Source organism: Charadrius vociferus, unplaced genomic scaffold (genome assembly GCF_000708025.1).
Source record: "Charadrius vociferus isolate BGI_N301 unplaced genomic scaffold, ASM70802v2 scaffold173, whole genome shotgun sequence".
Taxonomy (NCBI): Eukaryota; Metazoa; Chordata; class Aves; order Charadriiformes; family Charadriidae; genus Charadrius; species Charadrius vociferus.
The window spans coordinates 4,187,142-4,208,740 of NW_009648369.1; the positions used below are offsets into that span (position 1 = coordinate 4,187,142).

Sequence of the window (21,599 nt, forward strand, 5' to 3'; positions counted from 1 at the left end):
CTCTGCTGTCGCTGGTGGTGCGGCCGTGGGCTTGGTCCCTGCCTAGAGTGCTGCCTTGCTCTGTCCTGCGTGCTCCCTCGGCCTGGGTTTGGGGCTTCGAGTTTCTTTGGTCTTAAGAGGTCTCCTCAGCAACTGCTGCCCCAGGAGACTTTGGACATAGCTCTTCAGCTGGAGACCAGCTTGTGGCTAAGCCCTGGGAACTGTGTGATCCCTCTCGTCTGTTTAGTTTCTCATGGTACCTTCTCTGCACACCTCTGAAGATGTTCTGATATTATAATTTGCTGCATATGTCAGATTTCCCTTTTCTCAAGTGTTGTGTTGCACACTTTCAGTAGTGCTTGCAATTCTGTTTGCTTTCTGTCTCTTTGCATGTACTGATCTGTTGATAGCAACAAGTTTTTATCTTGTGTACTATCATAGGTATCTTTGAGGTGTTCAAGTAGAGTATTTTAAAATAAAACACAATTCTTAAAACTATGTAGAGATGCAGAATGTTTCTTTTTCAGATTGCAATTCCTGGTAATGTTCGATTAAGATGTATTTCCTGGAATAAAGATCAAGGTTTCATAGCTTGTGGTGGAGAGGATGGGTTACTGAAAGTTTTAAAATTAGAAACACAGACAGGTAAATGAGATTTTTATTTTATGAACAAAATTCACCGCACTTCAGAATTCTGAAAGCATAACTCCTTACACAAGTTACTTGGCAATATATATTTTAAATCTGTGCATAGATAGTTATGTATTTGCATAAACATTGAATGTACTGTCATTTTCTTTTGAATACTCCTTTTCTCCAGCTTGTCTTACATGGCACACATGTAATTTGTCTACTTGTTGTATTGGCTGAAGTTTTCTTCAGTACGTCTCTTTTTTTCAAGGCATACGTATCATTCTTGTTTTTGTATAGGCTTCCAGTTTATTTTGGAACTTACTTCATTATTTCTTGATTTTGTTTGAATGTTCTCTACCATCTTCATTATTTTAGGGAGAAAGCTGTGATTTTTTTTTTTTTAAATATGTTCCAAGAAAAGTAAAATTTAATATATTTTCAAATTTGTTTCAACCTTTTTTTTGCATGTAACAAAATGTGATAGCCATGGTTTTTGTTGTGGTGGTGGTTCTGCACCACCCACACCCCTGACCCTCCCCTCCGAAAAACTGCTAGACCCTAAAGAGTATATGAGTTTGGATGATGGATGTGAATAACAAACACATTGTAGTGAAGGGTGGAAAATTCATCCTGAAGTTACGATTTGCATACTTCTAGGTGAATAATTTTATCTCTGTAAATAGTGGTTACACTGAGCTGCAGTATTGATAGAGACACAGTAATATGCATGCTTTTTTAGGTTTATTTTATAGCTATTTTTATTATTTTTAGATGAAGCAAAAATAAAGGGACTTGCAGCTCCTAGCAATCTTTCTGTGAATCAAACTCTTGAAGGTCATAGTGGTAAGTGTCTTTGGGCATTTAATGTACCAATAGAGTAATTTTGCTATAACTTTTTATTATAAGCCTGAAATAAAGATTATCAATATTCAACTCAGGTATGTGACAGGTTGGCTATCTAATTTTACCAAGTTATCTGATGAAACACCTACAGTCAGTCTTTCATGATCTGTGAGTGAATTACTGGGTTCAGAATCAAAGTGATGTAGCTCACCTCAGTTTACCTGGCTGATATGATATGCATGATGCAGCATGCATGCTCCGCAAACCAAACTCTGCTCTGCCTGTTACAATTTAAAGTTTGCTTATGGTTTTCGCAAGGTTAAGTCTGTGAACTTTGACATTACAGCCTAACTTGTGTTTTGTATTTTTACTTTTTCCAAATTATTTGATCCCTATTCATTACTCTGAGAAGGAAGTATTCATTTCTATTTAAGTGGATGGTGCTATTGTATGTGTTATATTTGAGGGACTTTTTGTTGTGTTTTTTTTTGTTTGTGGGTTATTTTTTTTTAATCGTGCAGTGCTATTGGTATAGTACTTGTTATCTCTGACTTTGCATGGTTAATCTGGAAGTGCTAATCAGTTGCATGGGACTGGAATATATTTTAGGTATTTACATAGAAGATCGTGATACATTTGCTCCCATACATTTGTTCACATCCTGCCTTGGTAGATGACATAAAGAATGCTTTATAGCAGAAGAAAAAAGCTAAATTGATGGACAGTTAGTTAACTCGGGAATCACTGATTTAAAGAAACAGTGATGTTCTGCTGTGTTTGTTTGGGTTTTTGTTTTTTTTTTTAAAGGAGAACACTTTTACACTGTAAATATAAAGTTTTAAACTCTGTATGATAAGCTGAAATGAGACTAAAAGCCTTCTTAAGCATTTTTTCTAGTGACGCATGTGGATAAGCCTGCCTTTTTTTTTTTTTATAGTGTCTATGAGATTTGCTTGTGTTATGGTAGCTTTACATTTTCTTCTGCAGAAATCAAAGTTAGTTGAGTAAACCTGATTTGTGTCTTAAGTATACCTTCATTTTCCCTTTATTGACAAATTCCAGAATGTGTATGTATGTAAACTGCAGTATAGTATACAGACAAAGCTTATAGAGGTTAGAAAATGTGCTGGAGAAGGATACTGTGGGAAAGTAAAAATTGAATGTGGGGAAATTCAACAGGGAGGAATTAAACTCTTGTGTGAGAAATGTTACATGGTCATTATCCATGGACAATGGGATATGAAGAGAATGCTGAAATCCTTACATTATTTGAAGAAATGGTCTTTTTATGAGAATTTGCAGTTGAAACCTGCCAACAGTCAGGTTATTCTAGGGACCTGGTTAAATATGATTGAAAAAATGAATTGTGAGGAATTGATTTAGTGGATATTTTGAATGGATTTCTTCAGTTCTGAACTAGATTGCTACTACCTTCAAAAATCCCCAATGTTCAGGATATCTTTGATTGCATCATTGATAAAGTTTGTGACTGAAATGCTGAAAAATGGAAAGGATAGAGGGGAAATGGATGACTAGTGGTGAGGGCGTGATAGAGTGTGATGCTTGAAGTGGCCAAATTCATATCCAGTGTTGAAGTGATGAAATAAGATGCTGTTTAGAAACGGTTTCAAGATGTTTCAAGTCAAGCCAAATATTTATGGGTAGAATCTCGTATGAGACTTGAGGGTCTGAAAGAATTGCGTGTAAAGTGCTCATTTTGGTAATTGTGAGGGAGATTTTGTCTTAAAAGTGCAGCACTACTGAGGATCAAACTAGTAAGAGAGAGGAAAAAAAAATTCTTATGACAGTAAAGTTTTGTCAGCTTCCCAGATGAACATGTCTGAGGCAGTCAGAAACTGCAAAACTACAATTTGGGTTTTGTGTATTGAAGCAATATTATGAGCAGAGTTTTGAGAGGATGCTACTCAAGTGGGAGAATACAGAAACAAAAGGAGCTGTTTAGCAGAATTTTGAGAGTGACACAGAAAGAATGCCTAAAACTAAATTAAAGTCAGCAGTGCAAATTTCTGAAAAGCTCCAGGTTGATTAAGTTGGATGTGGTGGTTTTACTAACTTATTTAAATGGTGAAAATAAAAAATGTGTATAATTTTCTAGGTTCTGTGCAAGTGGTGACATGGAATGAACAGTATCAAAAACTGACTACCAGTGATCAAAATGGACTCATCATTGTGTGGATGCTGTATAAAGGTATTCTACAGGACAAATTTGAGATGGAATAATATTCTGTCTTGTGAGAAAGCTTTTTTCTTTTCTTTTTTTCAGCAATTTTTACAATTTTTTTCAGACTTTATTTTGCAGACTGTAAATCTCAAAATTGATTTATAACACTTTCCAAGTTTTTTATTGTAATTTTCATCTGCATTTTTCATAGTGTAGTCTCATATAAACAGGCATTTGTCCTGCAGAGCTACCTTAGGAGAAGATATGAGTTCTTATCTGTATTCTTGGTAAACTGTTCTAAATTTCTTATTTTCTTGTCTCTGTTACTTTTTTCCCTTGGAGGAAAATAGTATATTGAATGGAAAAAAAAACCCAGTGCTTCTTCATGCACGTTCTGTTCTGGGTATCATTGTAATATTTAAATAGTTCTGCAAAGTGCATCAAGCACAGATGTACCGGTAAGAACTACAAGACCTTAGCAAACCTGCTTAGAACATCAATTAAATACTTTTATGAAAACAATCTTTAGAAATGTTTAATTTAGGCAGTGAAGTAATATGACTAACCAGTGTATTGCTGTAATTGGCTTTTATTGTTCTTGACCTTTTGACACATACTTGTAGTTCTTCTGTACACTTAAATTCATTTGAAAGCTAGAAAACCTCTTGGTCAAATTATCCACTTTCCAACACATGTGGGAAAGAAAAAGAAAATAAAGGGTTTTCTTTTTCTTCTGGGGATTTTTGTTTAATGAAAACGGGAAACAAATAAAAGCTGTACTTCTAATTTCAGGAATAAAGAATATAACTTGATTAGTCTTTCTGACTGACATGCCTTGGCTACTGTCACATAAATCATCTGTTAGTTTTGGAAAAGAACCAGTAAATTACTTAATACATATTCATATCAAAGGCGGTTGTTCCCTCTGTTTATGTTTCCTAGTATATTCTTTTCTGTTCTGAAATCGCAGAAGCACAGGTCTCTTCCTGCAGGGCCCCTCTTGGACTTTGGCTTCCCTCTCCAATTCCTCATTTGTCAGATTCTTTTTGGAAATAAGGGGCTCACATCTGAACACTGGGTTTCACAATAATTGTGCCTGTGTAGTCTGGGGGATACTATGGCATACTCTTGCTAGAGTTTTACTGAAAGGGCAAAGCAACTTTGGTTTTAATTCCTTTCTAAAAATTACTGCTTCTACAGTTTTTTTTGTTGTATATTACATTGCAGAGTCATATGTAACCTACTATCTCGTGTTTACTCATAAGCAGACCATTCTCAGGTTTCTCCATTTCATTGAACACCTAATTTGATTGCTTGGTAACTTTTATAAACTTTTTGTGTGTATTATGTTTTATTTGGGTTTTTTTTTTTTTTAACAACCTCAGGAATTCTATTGATAAGAAATGTCATTATCATCCTATTTTAACTGAGAGTAATTTTACTCTTTGAATTCAGTGATTAGGGTGTACCTTGAATCCACTAAAGGATTATGAAATCAGAAGTGTAACTCAGTTTTTCGTTCACTGCTATTAGGTGCTTGGTATGAAGAGATGATTAACAATAGAAATAAATCTGTTGTTCGAAGTATGAGCTGGAATGCTGATGGACAAAAGATTTGTATTGTATATGAAGATGGAGCTGTTATTGTTGGATCAGTGGATGGTAAAATTTAAACTTTTGTTTTCAGTATTATGTACATAGTGGCTCTATTTCTCTAGGTAAATCATAGAATTACAGAATTTTAAGTATAGTTAATAGTTACTTTCTAATTCTTGCTTTGACTTTCTTGAGCTGTTTCAGTTTTTACATTGGTAACTTGCATCCTATTCTTAATTTTATGTTACGTTTATTAAGTACAGTCAATATTCTGTTATAGGCAATCGCATTTGGGGAAAAGACTTGAAAGGTACCCACCTGTGCCATGTGGCCTGGTCCTCTGATAGCCAAGTTTTACTCTTTGGAATGGCAAATGGAGAGATTCACATTTATGACAACCAGGGAAATTTTATTGTAAGTTCATGCTGTTATAATAAATGTATTAACTTCAACAGACATAAAAACTTACTTTCTCTTAATTTATTTCATGTTTATTTGTTTACTTGGTGGACTTCAGTACTGAGAACTGGACAAGGTCTTGTGCGCAAAGTTTTTATTCGAGATTTATGCAGCTGCAGCTTTTTAACATAACTATTTCTTTCTTGGTAGCTAAATGAATATCACATCAACTAACACCTTTTTGCCTTGCAGTAGTTATTGAAAATGTAAAAATATGTATGGTGATAGTAGTTAGATTAAATGAAGCTCATGTTAAAAAGTACCAGTGTGCTTTTAGAATACCTTAATTAGTGTTCTAATTTGGACACTTATTTTTCCAATTGTTTTCACATATTATTCAAGATACTTTTATGAAGAAAAAGCTGACAAAAGGTTTCTTTTTTAAAAAAATCCCGTGCTCAGGAATGGTTTGAAGTTATTTTTATTTTTTTGCAAAGTTCCAATGGGGTTCGTTGTGTGTGTGGGATTTTTTATTTGTTTGTTTGTTTTCTTTGTTTTAAGTTACTTTTCAAAGAATGAAAATGCCAACATTGAAGTACTTCTTTGTAGTTAAAATATATTTTTTCGTATGTCTGATATGGCTTTGAATAAGGAAGTTTTTCAAACTCTTAAAATTTTGAGAATGTGAATATTTTTCTTGGGACAGGAAAAAAAATGCATAAACATCTGGTCTTTTGCAAAGTATCAGTGGAGTTATAAATTATTCTTCTAAACAGCATGTTGCATATGACTTTAAATAATTAACCATTCTTGTCTAGGTGAAAATGAAACTGAGTTGTTTGGTGAATGTAACCGGAGCATTCAGTATTGCTGGAATACATTGGTATTATGGTACAGAAGGCTACATTGAACCAGATTGTCCTTGTCTTGCTGTCTGTTATGACAATGGAAGATGCCAGATAATGAGAGATGAGAATGACCACAGTAGGTACAAAATGCAGGGTGCTCATTGCTGAGCTACTCTTGACCCAGAAAGTCTACTTGTGTTTATATTCTTAACATTTATTTCTTCAAAACTAGATCCTGTTTTGATTGACACTGGTATGAATGTTGTATGTATTCAGTGGAACCACTGTGGAAGCGTGTTGGCGGTGGCAGGCTCCCTAAAAGCAACTTCTCAAGATAAAGATGTAAACATTGTGCAGTTCTATACTCCGTTTGGTGAGGTAAAAATATTTAATATACTTTTGTCTATGTAGTCATTACTGGTGGAATTTGAATGCCAAAATGTAGGTGTTTAGTGTGGTTAATGTGTTCTAAGGTATCTAGACTATCCACCTGGATCTGGCAAGATGACACAGGACCAGGTACCGTTTTAGAACAGCAAGGTAGTGGCCAACATGAAAATCCAAGTGCATCTCGTTAAATACTAAATTATAGGATATGTATAGTGTCTAACTTTGAACGCCTAACTCAGATACGTGAGTTCAAACTATAGACAATAAGCAGTTTGGAGTGCTTAGGCAGCAATCAACCATCTGTGGAGCAAATCTGGAAGTACTTGTCTTTCTCCACTGGCTGTGTAAGAGACCTGGGCATCTCTAGATTAGAGATCAAAATAAGGCAGTAAATGCTCCCCTCTATTTTCATGGAGTCAGTAAAACTAAGAAAACGGCATCTGTTATCAGTAAAAGTAATGGCTCAGAAACCTCAGCAAAGGTAAACTGTTTCTAATCCTCATTTGTCTGTTAGGGATATTGTTTTGCAAATGTTTTTTGTACTTTCTCTCTTGTTTATAAGATGATAAATGTTCAATAATTGAGAGGCAGCTTTCCTATATATCTTTGTTCGTGGTGCTACCCTTGCCTTGCAAGGTAATTTCACTTTCCCTCCTAGTAATATATCTGGAAATCAGTAAGTGAGTGTTAGGTATCAGAGTGTGAGGAAGTTTGTCCCTTACACAGGGGAAGTACTCATCAGCCCTGAAGGTAACTGAGGATTGAGCTGTGAGCTGTGGTGTGAAAGGGTTTAAGATCCAACATCATCTCCAGGGGTTTTGGCAATAACGTTACATCTCTGGTTGCTAATGTCCTTCAGATTAACTGAAACAGGTATTCCAGATTCTGTATCTACTGTTTAGATGTAAATTCTTTAGATTTTAGAATTGTTTTGTACTAGTTCTGATATTCAGGTACAGACTTAACTTTTTGGAAGATTATATCTTCTGTGAATAATGTATGACCAGTATTTGAACTTGGTATTCGCTTCTGATCAAAGGCGTGAAGTGAGCACTAAACTGTGTAAGTTCATTGATAACAGTTCGTTGAGACACAAAGTTATGCCCTCAAAAGGAAAGCTAGATTGAAGCATAAGTATCAGTGCTGCTCAGTAAAGTCGTGGGGTTTTTTTAAAGATTATTAAAAATCTTACAGTAAATAGTAGATCAATGTATCCTTTATTACATATGTTGATATTATTTGCAAACAAAAAGCTTCCCACAGATAAGTGGGACTGAGGTTATAGCTTTTGAAAACGTTATTTTTTTCCATTGTTTTCTTCATTCCTTCAAATTCTACAGCAAAATAAAGATACAAAAGAAGGAGGGAAAGTGTATTTCTTTGCTTGCTCTTAAATTGTAAATGGACATCTAACTGCCTTTTTTTAGCCTTTTTTGAAAGGGAGTAGAGAGGAGGAAAACGTCCATTGCCCCACTGCAAATTGTGTACCTCTGCAGCTGATTCATTGTGTGCTCTTGACATAGATTAGCTATATGTTTTTATTTGTTTAAACTATCAGCTCTAGTTAAGGGTACTGTACATCAACTGGCTAATATACTTCCAGCATAAATGAAACTTCTAAGGCTTGTCAGGTATCAGTGGTATTGTTGCGTTTATTTCAGTAGCAACTGAAATTATAAAGGTGATTCTGATTACCAACCAAAAGAAAAAATGTTTATACTGTCATTCTCCATCTATTATTTATTTTTGTACGTTTGAACTATCAGTGAGTCCTGGTTTTTTTTTTTTTTCTTTCTCTCTGACAAAAAAAGAATTGAGGCAAAAGAACACTTTATGGTAATGCATGTTAAATATCTCCTCCTTTGTTTGCATGTGTATTGTAATTTGGGAGTCATTATGGGTTACTATAAAGAAGATCTATGTTTGGTTTTCATCAACTATCAAAACTGTTGTTTATGTACTTTAGAGTGGTTTTCCTGTGATGAATTTAGAATATTTTTCTTTCCTTTTTTTGAACAAGCATTTGCGCACACTGAAAGTTCCTGGCAAGCAGATATCTGCCTTGTCTTGGGAGGGAAGTGGACTGAAAATTGCACTAGCTGTTGATTCTTACATATATTTTGCAAATATTCGTCCAGATTACAAGGTATGTAGTAATGTGGCACTTAACTGTATTAATAAGTTTTCTGTTATTTATTCTTTTTCTGAATGGGTTGAAAAAGTAGCTTTCTCTAATACATAAATCAATGCTTAACTTATGATTACTGTTTGGTCAACGCTACTGACTTGAAGTTTTAGTAGAATGTGAGTGTCTTTTGGTGATAGAGTGACTTAGCCATTGCTTTTATAATGAATTTGTGATTTTATTTTCATAATAAGGAAACATATGCTTTGTTAATATTAACAGAACTGAGCATGATTCTAAATTTGGTAGTAATTGAGGTTGTCATGTAGGTAAGGCTCCAGTGTTTTCATTGCTGGTTGGTTAAACTGAGTGAGCTAAGTGATACAATAGGAATTGTTTGAGCCTTGCTGTTACTGGCATTTTTTGGTGGTGAATTATTAGTTTGAACCAGGAGAGTTGTGTAGAAACCTGAACAGTAGAAATGAACGCAACCTGATAGGTGTAATTCCTATCTATATTTCAATTCCCAATATACTTTTTACAAGTGTGTATTTAGGTAAATCTAAAATAATGTTTTCATCTTGCCTACCATATGGGTGTGGGTTTTTTGTTTGGTTTTTTTTTTTTTTTAAAGAGTTAGGACTATTTCACTTAAATGTACAGTTTAACAAAAATAGCCATTGTTGTCCAGTATACAGTATTGTATAGTTTGGGTTTTTTTTTCTTTCTTCCCCAGCACAGGATATGTTCTTTAATCATCAGTGTGTAACCACTGTGATTACAGAGGGAGAGAGTGTGTAATGTGAGGAACATACTGTAGCTATGTTGAAATCTATTGTTCCACTTGATTGTGAAAAATCATTGGTCAGGGAGTTATAAACATAAATCTGTTAGGAAGCAATCTCAAGTAGTTTGTTGTAAATCTGCTGGAAAAGCCTTTGGAAATTTGAGCTGGAAATTAGTCTTGCAGGAAATGCTACCTAATGTTTATTCTGGGAGATGTATAACAGCTGGAACACAGGCCTATTGCTTTTTCTTAAACTCATATCTGAGGCCATGTGTATTTCAAGGTCTGGCACAGTTTGCAAATGAATAAGATTTTGAAACCTTAGTTTTAGAAACTGCATATGTAAGTGTGCTCTTTTTTTCTTTTCCTTTCTTTTTGCATATTTAATGTGGAAAGGATGTGCTCAAATTAATTTATTTCTGCAGCAAATACTATTAACCTGTAGGTAGTATACTCAGTTTCAATGTTAAATATTTTTATGGTGAATGGTATGTGTTGTCCTTCAATAAATAATACACATTACTACTGCCATGTTCTTTCTGATAATATCACTAACTCCCTTTTAGGAACTAGATATCCTAAAGGTGACATTTGTTAAACGGTAGTGTTTCAAAGCTGTCATTAACTTAGGCTGGATTGGAATTAATGACCTGGAGATGAAGTGTTAGTATCACATTACCAATCTACTGAACAATCCGGTTTCCTGTATTTTTCAAGTATTACCATAATAAGAGAAAGAGGGCTATGAATTGAGCTGGTCTTTTTTAAACTAGTCATAGTTTACATGGTATCTTTTTGGACTTGTAATACTAATTTAGAGCCTATAGCTCTAGTTACATTTTTTTCTGTTGTGTATTAGTTTGTTGAAATCTACATTGGATTTCAGTTTATATCCTCATCATTCAGCATTCTGGGATCCCTTGGCACTTCTTGAAATCAGCTGTAGATTTTACAAATGTGATTTACAATTTACTGACTTGTTACCTCATAACTTAACTCCTTTCGTGCTAATTTTGAATATTCAGAATAGTATAAATTCCAGTTTGCATCTCTGGGAAGGATCCTGTGGGTAGTGCTCTTGGTTGTCAAAACCTACCTTTATTCCAATCCTTTTATGATTCTTCCTGTATCCAAAATGAGCTTGATTTTCTTGAAAATCCAGGTAGGCTGTCAGGTTGGGTCACATTCGTTTGTTTGCCTGTTGCCTCTCTGAAAGATAATAAATAGTAGTAAATGACTGAGGTACAACTTCCAGGGCTAAAAACATGACGACTGTCCAGTGTGTTGTACTTATTCATGTCCATCTAATTCCGTTATTTATACTTTTTTTTTTTAACATCTCTGCGTTGTGTGAAAGCTGGATATACTGATTTGTGATTCCCAGAATCATAATGCTTTTTACATCTGCCAGTTCCTGTTCCTCTAGCTATGCTTCGGAGCATTGTGTTTGAATTCCCATAGAACTGTACTTCAGTGAAAACCATTGGGTTCTGATAATTTATTGCCACTCAGTTTATACATTTATTCTAAAAGTTCTTTTGCTGATACTTTAGTTTATCATCTCTCTCATTCCCTGTAGTGTTTGGGAAACCTTCTGGCTAGCCCTCTAGCAAGCTTTCTCCTCTCGCTCAAGTAAATGCTGATGCAGAGAATTCTATCAGTTTTTCAACAATTGCATCATCATCCTTAATTGGTTTGCTTTATATCTTGTTTGTTTGTCGGCTTCACCTCCTTTCTGAGATAGTTTCCGATTCTGCTGTGTTAGAAAGGGTTTTCATTATTAATTTCTATAATTTAAATCAGTTGAATGCAATAAAATACATCTTCATGGGTTTTGCAATGTTTGGATATTCCATTTCTTGTTTTGCCTTTTTGCCCTTTTTCTCCTACTTGTTAAGTGAATAATTATATTCTTCCACGGGGAAGGGAGTTACTAATATGGAAGAGGTGATGTGAGTTACTGCAGTGCTCTAATACAATTGATAATTTTTGTCTGCTTCAGGAATTGCACTGTTTGAAGTGTTTATTATATTGCTCTTGGGAAATGAACTTTGGGTTTCCAAATCAATACGGAAAAGCGAGATCTTGGCCTATTTTGAGGTTGATTCTCCAAATTCTGATTGCGATAGGTTATTCTGCATGATGGGAAGGCTTCTCTGCCAGTTAATATTATGCAAATAACTCATTACCAGAGCTGTGTCCACATACTTTTAATAAATCCATTCATCACTTGACAGGTAAAGAGTATTGAATACTGATTGTGTATATGAAATAAACACATAGCTGTGAACAATTTATTATTGAGTTCTTATGATTTCTGATAGGTTTTATCAAAATTGTCTCTCTTGGCAGTGGGGTTACTGCTCCAATACGGTTGTTTATGCGTATACCCGACCTGATCGTCCAGAATACTGCGTAGTCTTTTGGGACACAAAAAACAATGAGAAGTATGTGAAGTATGTCAAGAGCTTGATTTCCATAACAACTTATGGAGACTTCTGTGTTTTAGCAACTAAAGCAGATGAAAATCAACCTCAGGTAAAATCTTTCTTATAATTTTCAGTCAAAATGCTTTGTTCCACATCTCAGTGCTTTACAGCCAGAATAAGATGAAATTTAAAATTCTGAATCTGTCTGAGTGTGTCATTCGGTTTTCATTTGACAGAATGGTACTTGAATGGGATCAGTGCTTAAAAACAAAGAACCCCAACAAACAATAAAGTAATAGCAGAAATGTGCAGAACCAGTTAACTGCCTCTATATTTTAACTCCTTGTAGCCATTAGTACCTTAATGAAAACTGCAGCCTTCAAGATTAATATTTCATTAGAAATATTTAGAACGGCTCTCCAAAGAAAAGCTAAAAGCAGGAGAGTGTCAGAATGGCAATAAATACTTAATCAATCAGAAGTGGGGAAAAAAAGGTGAATTTTTTAGGTGACATAAATCACGTTACTAAAAATGGCCCCATTTGTTTTGTTTATTTATTTAGATAAATGATATGATACATGATATGATAAACGTATCCTTCAGTTAATACGTGTTTGGTTAGCGTGATGCTAACTGCTACATGGTTTTTCTTACTGTGTTCACTTCTGAATTATTTTCTGTATTGCTTGTATATTGCTTACAAAGGAGGAGCATGAGATGGAGTCAATTGGTGCAACGGTAAAAAAAAGCTTCAGTGCTGCTTTGCTTGATTGTGCAATAAATAGTGTACTGTCATATAGACTGAAAATATGGTATACATTGCCAAAACCATTTGGTGAAATTGAGTGCAATAAAATGAGATTTTTCTGGGTTGTATTCTTAAAAGAGGAAACAAACTGTGGAGGGACTTAGTGTAACTTTCTTGGGCGTAAATAAGAGATTTAATTTTAGCATCTGAAAATTACATCTAATAAGCATCTTTCAGTTCTTTTGAAATGGCTCCAGTGTAATTATTAACACTGTGGGGGGTCAGCTTTTAGGAAATGAAGTGAACAAGCTTATCCTTTGGGTAGTTGTTCATTAGAGTTGATTTCTGAAAAACAGATCTGTTTTGCAATAGATTTTGGTTATTGGAATTGTGATTTCAAGATGGCAAAATGTACAGCAATAGCTGATGGGGTAAAAAAGACTAATTTCAGTTTAAAGGTGTTGCAAGCGGATGTGAATGTCAGTAAATTATGAAGAACTTAGTGTTGATACCCATAGCAAGGCTTGAGCTTTCTGCTTTGATCAGATCAGACAATGAAGACTCCCTTGTCTCAGCACCACCCTGTGTAGCTCGTGCAGCATCTCTCTTGTATACTCTATCACCCCTTGGCAGTCTCTGATCTACTGACTTAGAGCCTTAGAAATAAGTAAAAAGAGCATAGAAGAGAAATTGATGAAAGAGTGAATGTTGGGATAATTTGCCAGAGAAGAATTAATATAAACATAACAGAAACAAACAATATATAGTTTAAAAAGGTGGGTGGGGTTTCCTACAGAGCTAGAGCCTCAACATATTTTTTTGGAAAAGAGAAATTTGAGAATGCTCATGGAAAGAAGAAATAAAAATACTGTTTTTGAGAGGTGTTTATTGGTGGCAGAACCAGAAAAATAAATTAATGAAAAGAAATCCTTGTTTAGATCTTTTTATCTGAAAAAAGGAAGTTCATACAGTAGCTGAAACCCTAAATTCTGCCACATGTGATTAATAAGTTATCAGTCTGTCAGTTCAAAGGGGTAGGCTATGCAATTGCTGTAGTTTGCTACCACAATAACATGAATTGTTCAAGAGGTGGAAGAGCTATGAAGAATTAATTATCTTCCATTTTCTGGAGAGTCAGGATAACTGCTCTTAGGTGATTCGAGTTTTGGCAGCCCTGTGGGTTTTTTTTTTTTTCTTTAAATCTAAAGACTTTACAGTAAAAGTTGCCACTTAATTTCCACACTTCTCATTCAAGACATTCCTATTTCCCTGTGCAATCACCATAAAGCTATTTAATCCATGATTTAGGTCTGGAAAAATAAATACATCAGCAATAACAATGAAGCATTGGTGTCTCGGTCAATTTTTTATTTATTTGCATCTTCCTGAGTTTAACAGACCAATCTGAGGTATCTGTGCTATCAAAGGCTTCCTGAGCAGGATTACGAAAAGGGCAAAACTAACAAAACTCATCAGTTCTGTAGTATGTGCAATACTGCAGGGCAGAGGGTTAGCCTTATTCACAATTCTCCCCACATTGTAGCCCTTCTGGGAGCTAGCCGGGGGGGTGTCTGATGCAGTTTATTAGATTATCCTTTGCATGAACAAGTAGGTGAGAGTTGAGTCACTGAGAAACTGCCCGTGTATCACGCTAGTAAATAATCGCAGTACAGTGTGTGCTCCACTGAGCAGGGGGTGAGACACTGGCTGCCTTGCCCATGTGTTATCTGTGGACCCTGTTGGTGGTACATCCTGCGTATTGTATTTTGTCTGGTAGATTTGCTCCTTTGCTTTAAACAGCTGGTCATTTTCCTCTTTTGTGCTTGGCTTTGCTTATGGTGCTAATTGGCAAATATCTCATGACTGTCATGTTATGCTGCTTTATATTTACTGCAGTCATAGTACCTCTGTTTACTGTTGCTGATCAGCATTAGACTGTGTCAAATGTGGGTGATGAGATACACCTTCACAGAGAACCTAGCATAGTTTACTAATTTACAAAAAATGTGGTAGTAATGACACTTGCTTTTATTTCCATACAGTATGTGCTGGTTCTCTGCAATTCTATTGGCACTCCATTGGACCCGAAATATATTGATATTGGTAAGCAACTTGCAATAGTATTATTCTGTTGGGGTTTTTTTCCTACTCTTTACAATAAATTTCTTAGGCAAGTCTGTTGTTCAGTGAAACAATCACTGTGTGGTAACACCCTTTGCATCCAAAGAATCTTCTGTTCTATATGTGGTTGTAACTATGATTTTATATTGGCTTCTCAATTCTACTTGGACTCTCCCTAAATGTAATAAACTTGTAATCAGGGGTTTCCATGTTGTGAACTTCAATTTGTGTTGGAAATGACCTATTAATTACTCTGTTAATAAAAATAGTGGCTTATAAACCCAGTCTTATTCTTTGTAAAAACTGGCTGAATTTAAACTGATTCTTCCAATTAATGCAAACTATTTAAATAGAATGTTAAAAATTTGTTACTTTTCCCTTTTTTTTTTTTTTAATGGGTGTTCTTGGTGATCCAGATTTTCCTTCACAACAGTGGTAATTCAACTCCTTTTTTAAAAGAATGTACTTTTTTTTTTTAAAGAGGGTCCTGTTTCTCAGAGCAATTGAAATAATTGGATCTGGGCTTTCATTTAAAAATAACATGTTACTGCTTCCCAAATATCTTAAAGATCAATTTCTCATATTTCAGTGTTGGTTATATCTTCTCCTTATCTTCCTCATAATTGTTTTATCTAAAAAGTTTCAGATTATATATGAAAACAAAACAAAAAAAAATCAGTGCATTGTAACAGAAGTACGAAAATACCCCTAAATCCTAAATAGATCTGAATTCCAGGCCTTCCCTACTGCTTGTTTGCTGTAGGTGTGGTACAGAACATTGCCAAGTAATTGCAAACCACTGTTTTCTGGGAGTTTTGCTAGAGAGTAAAGATTATTGATTTTTCCCTTCAAAGAGATGAGGGAAGTGCTGACAAACTAAGAAATTAATCAGCTTTTTGATTAATTAATCCACTTTTGTTTGTTTTGGTTTTTGCTTTATTTTTGGTTTGTTATCTAAATAGATCTGAATTTGGATTCAGAATAGACACCATTTGCAGTTTTCTTTTTGAAGCTTGATTCTTTGATAACTCTTCTGTTTTGCTGAAAGGCTAAATAATTTGTAATGAAGTTTTAGCAAAAATATTTATTTGCTTTTGAATGAGAGAGGAGATTGTGATTATTTAAATGAAAAGTACAGAGTTATTTTTAGAACCTCTTAGCTAAAATGATGGTAAGTAGAAGGTGTATTCGGCAGTAGACATCTAATGTGATTCCACTCTCTTAGAAAGGTGGGATACACTATACCACTGCTGTGCTCAGTGGTGTAGCACTCTCTGAGGGCACTAAAATACTTAGGAAAAAAAAATTCTGTGCATGGTTGATACAGCAGAGGAGCATAGCCTTATTGGAACAGGTTATGGATAAAAACAGATTGCTTACTGTAAATGTGAAAGAATTCCTCCCCACTTATTTTATTAATGTAAAGGTGTCTACTTTATATGTGTATATGGCTTTGGAACTTACATGCTCTGATTCTGTAGATATTAGGTTTAATTTTTAAGCAAACCAAACCAAATTCTTTTCCTTACCTGTGCCAAAAAGGCACGTAGCTATTATGACAAGAAACCTCATGAACTTTTTTTGATGTAAATTGCCTCCTAGAGCCATCGTTTCATTCTCTCTGCAAAAAGTAACTCTTCCGTATAAATTAATCTCATTAGAGAAGTTAGTTCCAAGCCATGGTGCTAATACTTGGTGTTAGTATTAAATGATAAACAGCCATTCTGTATGATAAAATAGATGGGAAAACTCTCTACCAAAGTTTTGGTAAGATTGAAATGATAATTAAGGTGAAGAACTGTAAGACAGGGAAGTAAAAACAATTCACAGAAGAGTATAGGTAGGGGAAAAAAAAATCAGTCAAAGAATAGAAATAGTTGAGATCATAAATATGTTAATTTTCCTCAACCAGTGCTACTAAACAGTTTTATTATATATTAACTAAGTTTGTAAGTGACATGTTCTAACATTGTTCAGTTTTTCGGTGATCGCAGGAGGAAATCAGCTATGGGTCAAATACATATTGTGAAATTCATGCCCTATATTGTAGATTATAATCAAGGTGAAGAGTATCCTGCTCTGATGAATGAGTTTGACTCCTTTGTCCTATGGAATATGTATGAAATATTGTGGTCATAATTTCTGTTTCTGTTGATCTGATGCCCTTTTGCCACCTTTCACAGGAGGGGTGGCACATCAGAATCTTAAGGAATAAAGTGTCCAGGAAATGTAATACCAATAATTTTACAATGGATGTAGGGGGGGGAAAAAAACAACCCAAAACTGAGCACTGAAGTAAGATGATGTGGTGGGTGGTAGTGGTGTGGGTAGGGTGTCTGTTGTGTCCCCTCTGTCCCATCCCCCCTCCTGATCAGATGTCTACACTGCATGTGTCTCCTAGTCTCCTGGACATACTTGACAGGTGGGATTGGGGCGGTGGGAGGAGGATTTTTGGACTTAACAGGAAGGAGTTCATCTCATTTCTGTAGTTGACATCTAAAATAAGTTCAGTGAATCATTCCTGAAGGGGGTCTTTTTGCTCTCCATTGGGTACAAAGAAGCCCAGGGCAACCAGCTCATCTGTGTCAGAGATGTTTAAAATTAGGTGAGACAAGTCCCACTCAAACGGTCAAAATTAGCTTTGCATGTACATCTTTAACTGCATTTAAACTCTTTTCTTTGCATTTTTCTAAAGTACTGTTTATGTGAGCTTTCTAAATCCGTCTCTGACGGTTTTATTTATTTACATTATAAACAAAGGTATCAGTTTCTTTATGATTCCCCCGTTATGACCCCTCTGCTACAGCTGTCTGTACATAAAAATAATAATCTTCTCCAGTGACTGAAAATAGTTAGAGAAATGCTGTTTAATTGAAAAATGCTGCTGTTGTTCCAAATGTATTTGAATTGTGCAGAAGAGATTTAACAATCTCAAAAAGGCTTCTCTTCCTTTAGCTTAAGTAAGCTTTCTGCAGTCTGCTTCTGTGCCCTCCAGTGTCAGAGGATTGGTTTAGTGCGTAGATTTGCAATGCTCTTTCCTAGTGTGAGTTCGTTTGTGAAAATGCTAGGGATTATACCCTTCAACCTCATAGACAGGCAAATACTTGAGGTTGGAATATTTGCATTTTTGAGTCCTGAAAAATTTCTCAGTAGTTCAAACATAACAAGCAGGTCTTTCATTGCTGTATAGTAAACACAGCCAAAGATTCAACCGTGTGGGTTTTTTTTTTTTTTTAATATATGCATTCTGTAAGACTCCTTTAAAGTTAGCTCACCAAATTTACAGAAGGGATTGGAGATGAAAGTGAAAAGCAAACGGCTATCAATGCAGTGCTTTTGGAACACATTACACTGGTTTTATCATATTTTATCATTCCTTTTTTTGTAACCTTTGAAAATACAACTTTCTAGAACAACTTGAAATATTTACAACATAAGGTTGTTTTGTGCGAGGTGTAGACACTTGTACGCAGTCAAGGTCTTAACATACAGTTCATCATGCTGTTTATCACAGTTGGAGCTTCTTGGCAATAGAAAGTATAATTGTTCCGGTTTGACAGGGTGCTGAACTTAAGGAGCTGGCTGGCCTTGCTGAGGTCAACAGAGAGAGAAGACCATGTAAAACCTTAAAGGCAGAAGGCCTTTCTGTAAGGTTTGGTTTTTTTGTTTTCTTTTTTTTTTTTTTTTTTTTTAAGATTCCAGTTGGTGCATCATTTCTAAAAAAAACATTATCCTTTTGGCCTGTTTATAAATGAGAAAAGATCAACTTTAAATCAATTGTAATGTGAGAGTAATCATTAATTACTTAAGCAGTACAAATGTATCTCTTACTCAGAATTATTGGAGGGGTGTTATTGACTTGTGAAAAATACATTATCTGTCTGTAAATTTTTTTCTTCTTTGTACGAAAGCAGTTTTTCAGGCTGTTCTCTTTTAGTAAAGTGATAAATTATTGCATTGAGTTCTGTCCAGAAAATAAGTTGCTTAGGTAACTTTTATTTTGAACTCGTTTCAGACTTCGAAGTTCCATCTTTCAGGGTTGTTTAAAAACACTTCCTTTGTTACTTTATTTGATTTTCATAAATGCTTATGAAAAATGCCTTCTTATATTGTAGGATGTTCCTCAACAGACTGTTTGCTATCTCTGTGCTCCTGCCTATTCTTAAGTGGGCGCTCTTGACTGCTGTGAGTCTAAACTATATTTTTTGACTGGCTGTAATTGCTGCAGATTGAACACACAAATTCTTTGGGTTTTTTTACCAGACTGCCCCTTGTTGGAATAGCAATGACCTGGCACTCTACTGAGCATAAAGCTTTTGCTCTTCCTTGAGACATCAGTGCTCTGCAGGTCTCTGGCTTTGACCTGGTGGGAAATTGATAGTGGAGAAAAAAAGATTGCTCATCTAAGGATGCTGAGTAGCTGAGGGAGCATGTGAATAATGCATCTGAGAATGTGTTAAGGCACAATTTGTATGAATTGTCAATCTATAACATTATAAAACTGTTTCAACAAAGTGCTGTTAATCTCCTAATGAAAAACTAATTGTGACAGTGCGCAGTGTTTGATTCACCCCCAGGAGATGCAAATCTTACGTTGTTGGGCTCTAAGCCAATATTTGAAGAAGGGCTCAAAAAAAAAAAAGGTGCTTATTTATTCCCTTTATTCTATTGAGTTTTTAATTATGTCATTAGCTTTCTAACGCTTGCCTCTGCTGGCGATGGCAAAAAAGGATTAATCAGTCATTAGCTCGTCCTCATGTTGCTCTTTATTTTGTCCAAGGGCATTTTTCTTCCTGTGCCTTGTTTTTACGGTCCTTCCCAATAGGTAGTGTTTATTAGCCCATAAATTAGTCTTTTCTCCATTGTCTAGAATTATTATGTTCCATTCTACTAAGGCAGAGAAATTAACCAACACAGTTTCTTTTGTGCTGGTTTCACCGGCTTTCTGTCAAAGCCCCTTCATGAGTAACTAAATATAAACTATAGAAGGTTAAATATCTTGTTATATAATGTCTTTTTAATGGAAACACAACAGATGGTATCTGCTAAGAAAATGTCACTCAGGCTGGATTATATCATCTCCTTACACGCGCTTAGGAGCACTGACATAGTGAAGTGTTGAGTTATCGTTCACATGTGTGTTGGCGCCCAGTGAAATGAATACAACAGCCGGATCAACATACAGGTGGATGAAAGGCAGAGTGCTGGAATCATGCCTAGGTGTCTCGCCTCCCTCCTGGACACCTGAACAAGGATAACAAGAATTACACGTGAAACAGCACTTGAATTGCTGTTACTTAAACTTGATCATTTTAAAGTAAACTGTCACTGATTTTTAGTATTTCTTCATGTTCTGTAAACTGTGGTCATTCATGAGTTGTACCATGTGCAGTTCAGTTGTCCCTGCTGCTGTCTGATATTTTCTTCTATTTATGAGATAACGCTTCTAGAGACATTCAAATCAAGCTCTAAAATTAGGTAGATGTTATTGATCAGACTATGTTCGTCCCAGTTTCGCATGAACAGCCTGTAACAGGCTTGTATGAAAACAACAGTTTATTCTTGTGTCTATCAGATTGCTTCCTTTCCATCACATTTAGGTGGGATTACTTGTCTCTCTTGTGTTTGTATATCCTATTTTGTATACTAGAAAGTGTCTCAGCTTTCTCATGCAATGAAATAATATAGTCATGCATTAAGTTTGTTCTCCATCTATTACTTTTTAAAGAAGATGAGACATGAAACCAGATGTTTTCTAACTGTTTTGAAGTGAGATGGAGTGAGTGTGGGTGAAATACAGACATTGCAGAAGGTTTTTCAAGATTCCAGGCTATCTAAGAAATAAAGTTTCTCTCCTTCAGGGAGGAGGTTTTAGGAAGGAACAGTGAAATGAAGTGAGAAGAGAAAGAATGACCAGAGAAAACCTGAAGGGCAGTTGTTTCACATGTTGGCATTGTTTTGGTGGGATGGTATATTTAATCCTTTTTGGTATTTGATCATTGAAAAGTAAGGCACCTGTCTAAATGTTTTCCATATGTATTTTCAAGATCTGAAAATTAAGCATTAAGACGTTAATACTGAAGTTAGCTATCTGCAAAATCAGTGGGAAGAGCTAGACAATCTATGCAGTGGAAATGCTGAGCAGAGGAGTGTCCAAATCTTTTGCCTCCCTCTGACTTAAGGTGCTTTTCTGTCTGCCGAATAGTCAGAGCATGAATTCTTTGAAGGGCACTGATGACCAAGTGAGCAACACTTGCTACTAAAATCAAGGCCACTGTATAAGATGATAATACTTCCCTACACCAAAGGAAACTTAAGTAGTTAAACCAGCTGCCTAGAAAGGGTTTCTAGATCTTCCTTAGCCTGAAGGGATTGAAATGAGCATTTTTCCTTTCCCAGGAGAGGACAAATCCTTTCTTTCTCTGCCCCAGCAACAGCCCAAACTTGGAGTGGCTTTCCTTGTGTTAAAGCTATGCTGTTACGCAGCCAAGAAGGAAAGCATTTTAGGAGTAGAATGTA

The 21,599-nt window shown here is 35.4% G+C and overlaps 1 protein-coding gene across 2 annotated transcripts in view; it reads left to right on the top strand.

Moving 5' to 3' along the window:
• Positions 1 to 491: 491 nt before the first annotated feature.
• Positions 492 to 21,599, top strand: part of WDR35 (WD repeat domain 35) — a 45,376-nt gene continuing 24,268 nt past the window's right edge. The window contains exons 1-11 of one of the 2 annotated variants that reach the window (XM_009885320.1): positions 492 to 624; positions 1,384 to 1,455; positions 3,572 to 3,664; positions 5,171 to 5,299; positions 5,514 to 5,647; positions 6,451 to 6,616; positions 6,713 to 6,858; positions 8,891 to 9,016; positions 12,135 to 12,320; positions 12,917 to 12,949; positions 15,002 to 15,062. In XM_009885320.1, the coding sequence (XP_009883622.1) occupies positions 492 to 624; positions 1,384 to 1,455; positions 3,572 to 3,664; positions 5,171 to 5,299; positions 5,514 to 5,647; positions 6,451 to 6,616; positions 6,713 to 6,858; positions 8,891 to 9,016; positions 12,135 to 12,320; positions 12,917 to 12,949; positions 15,002 to 15,062 (1,279 nt within the window). The remainder of the gene's footprint in view (positions 625 to 1,383; positions 1,456 to 3,571; positions 3,665 to 5,170; positions 5,300 to 5,513; positions 5,648 to 6,450; positions 6,617 to 6,712; positions 6,859 to 8,890; positions 9,017 to 12,134; positions 12,321 to 12,916; positions 12,950 to 15,001; positions 15,063 to 21,599) is intronic. The other variant, XM_009885321.1, reaches the window with a different exon arrangement.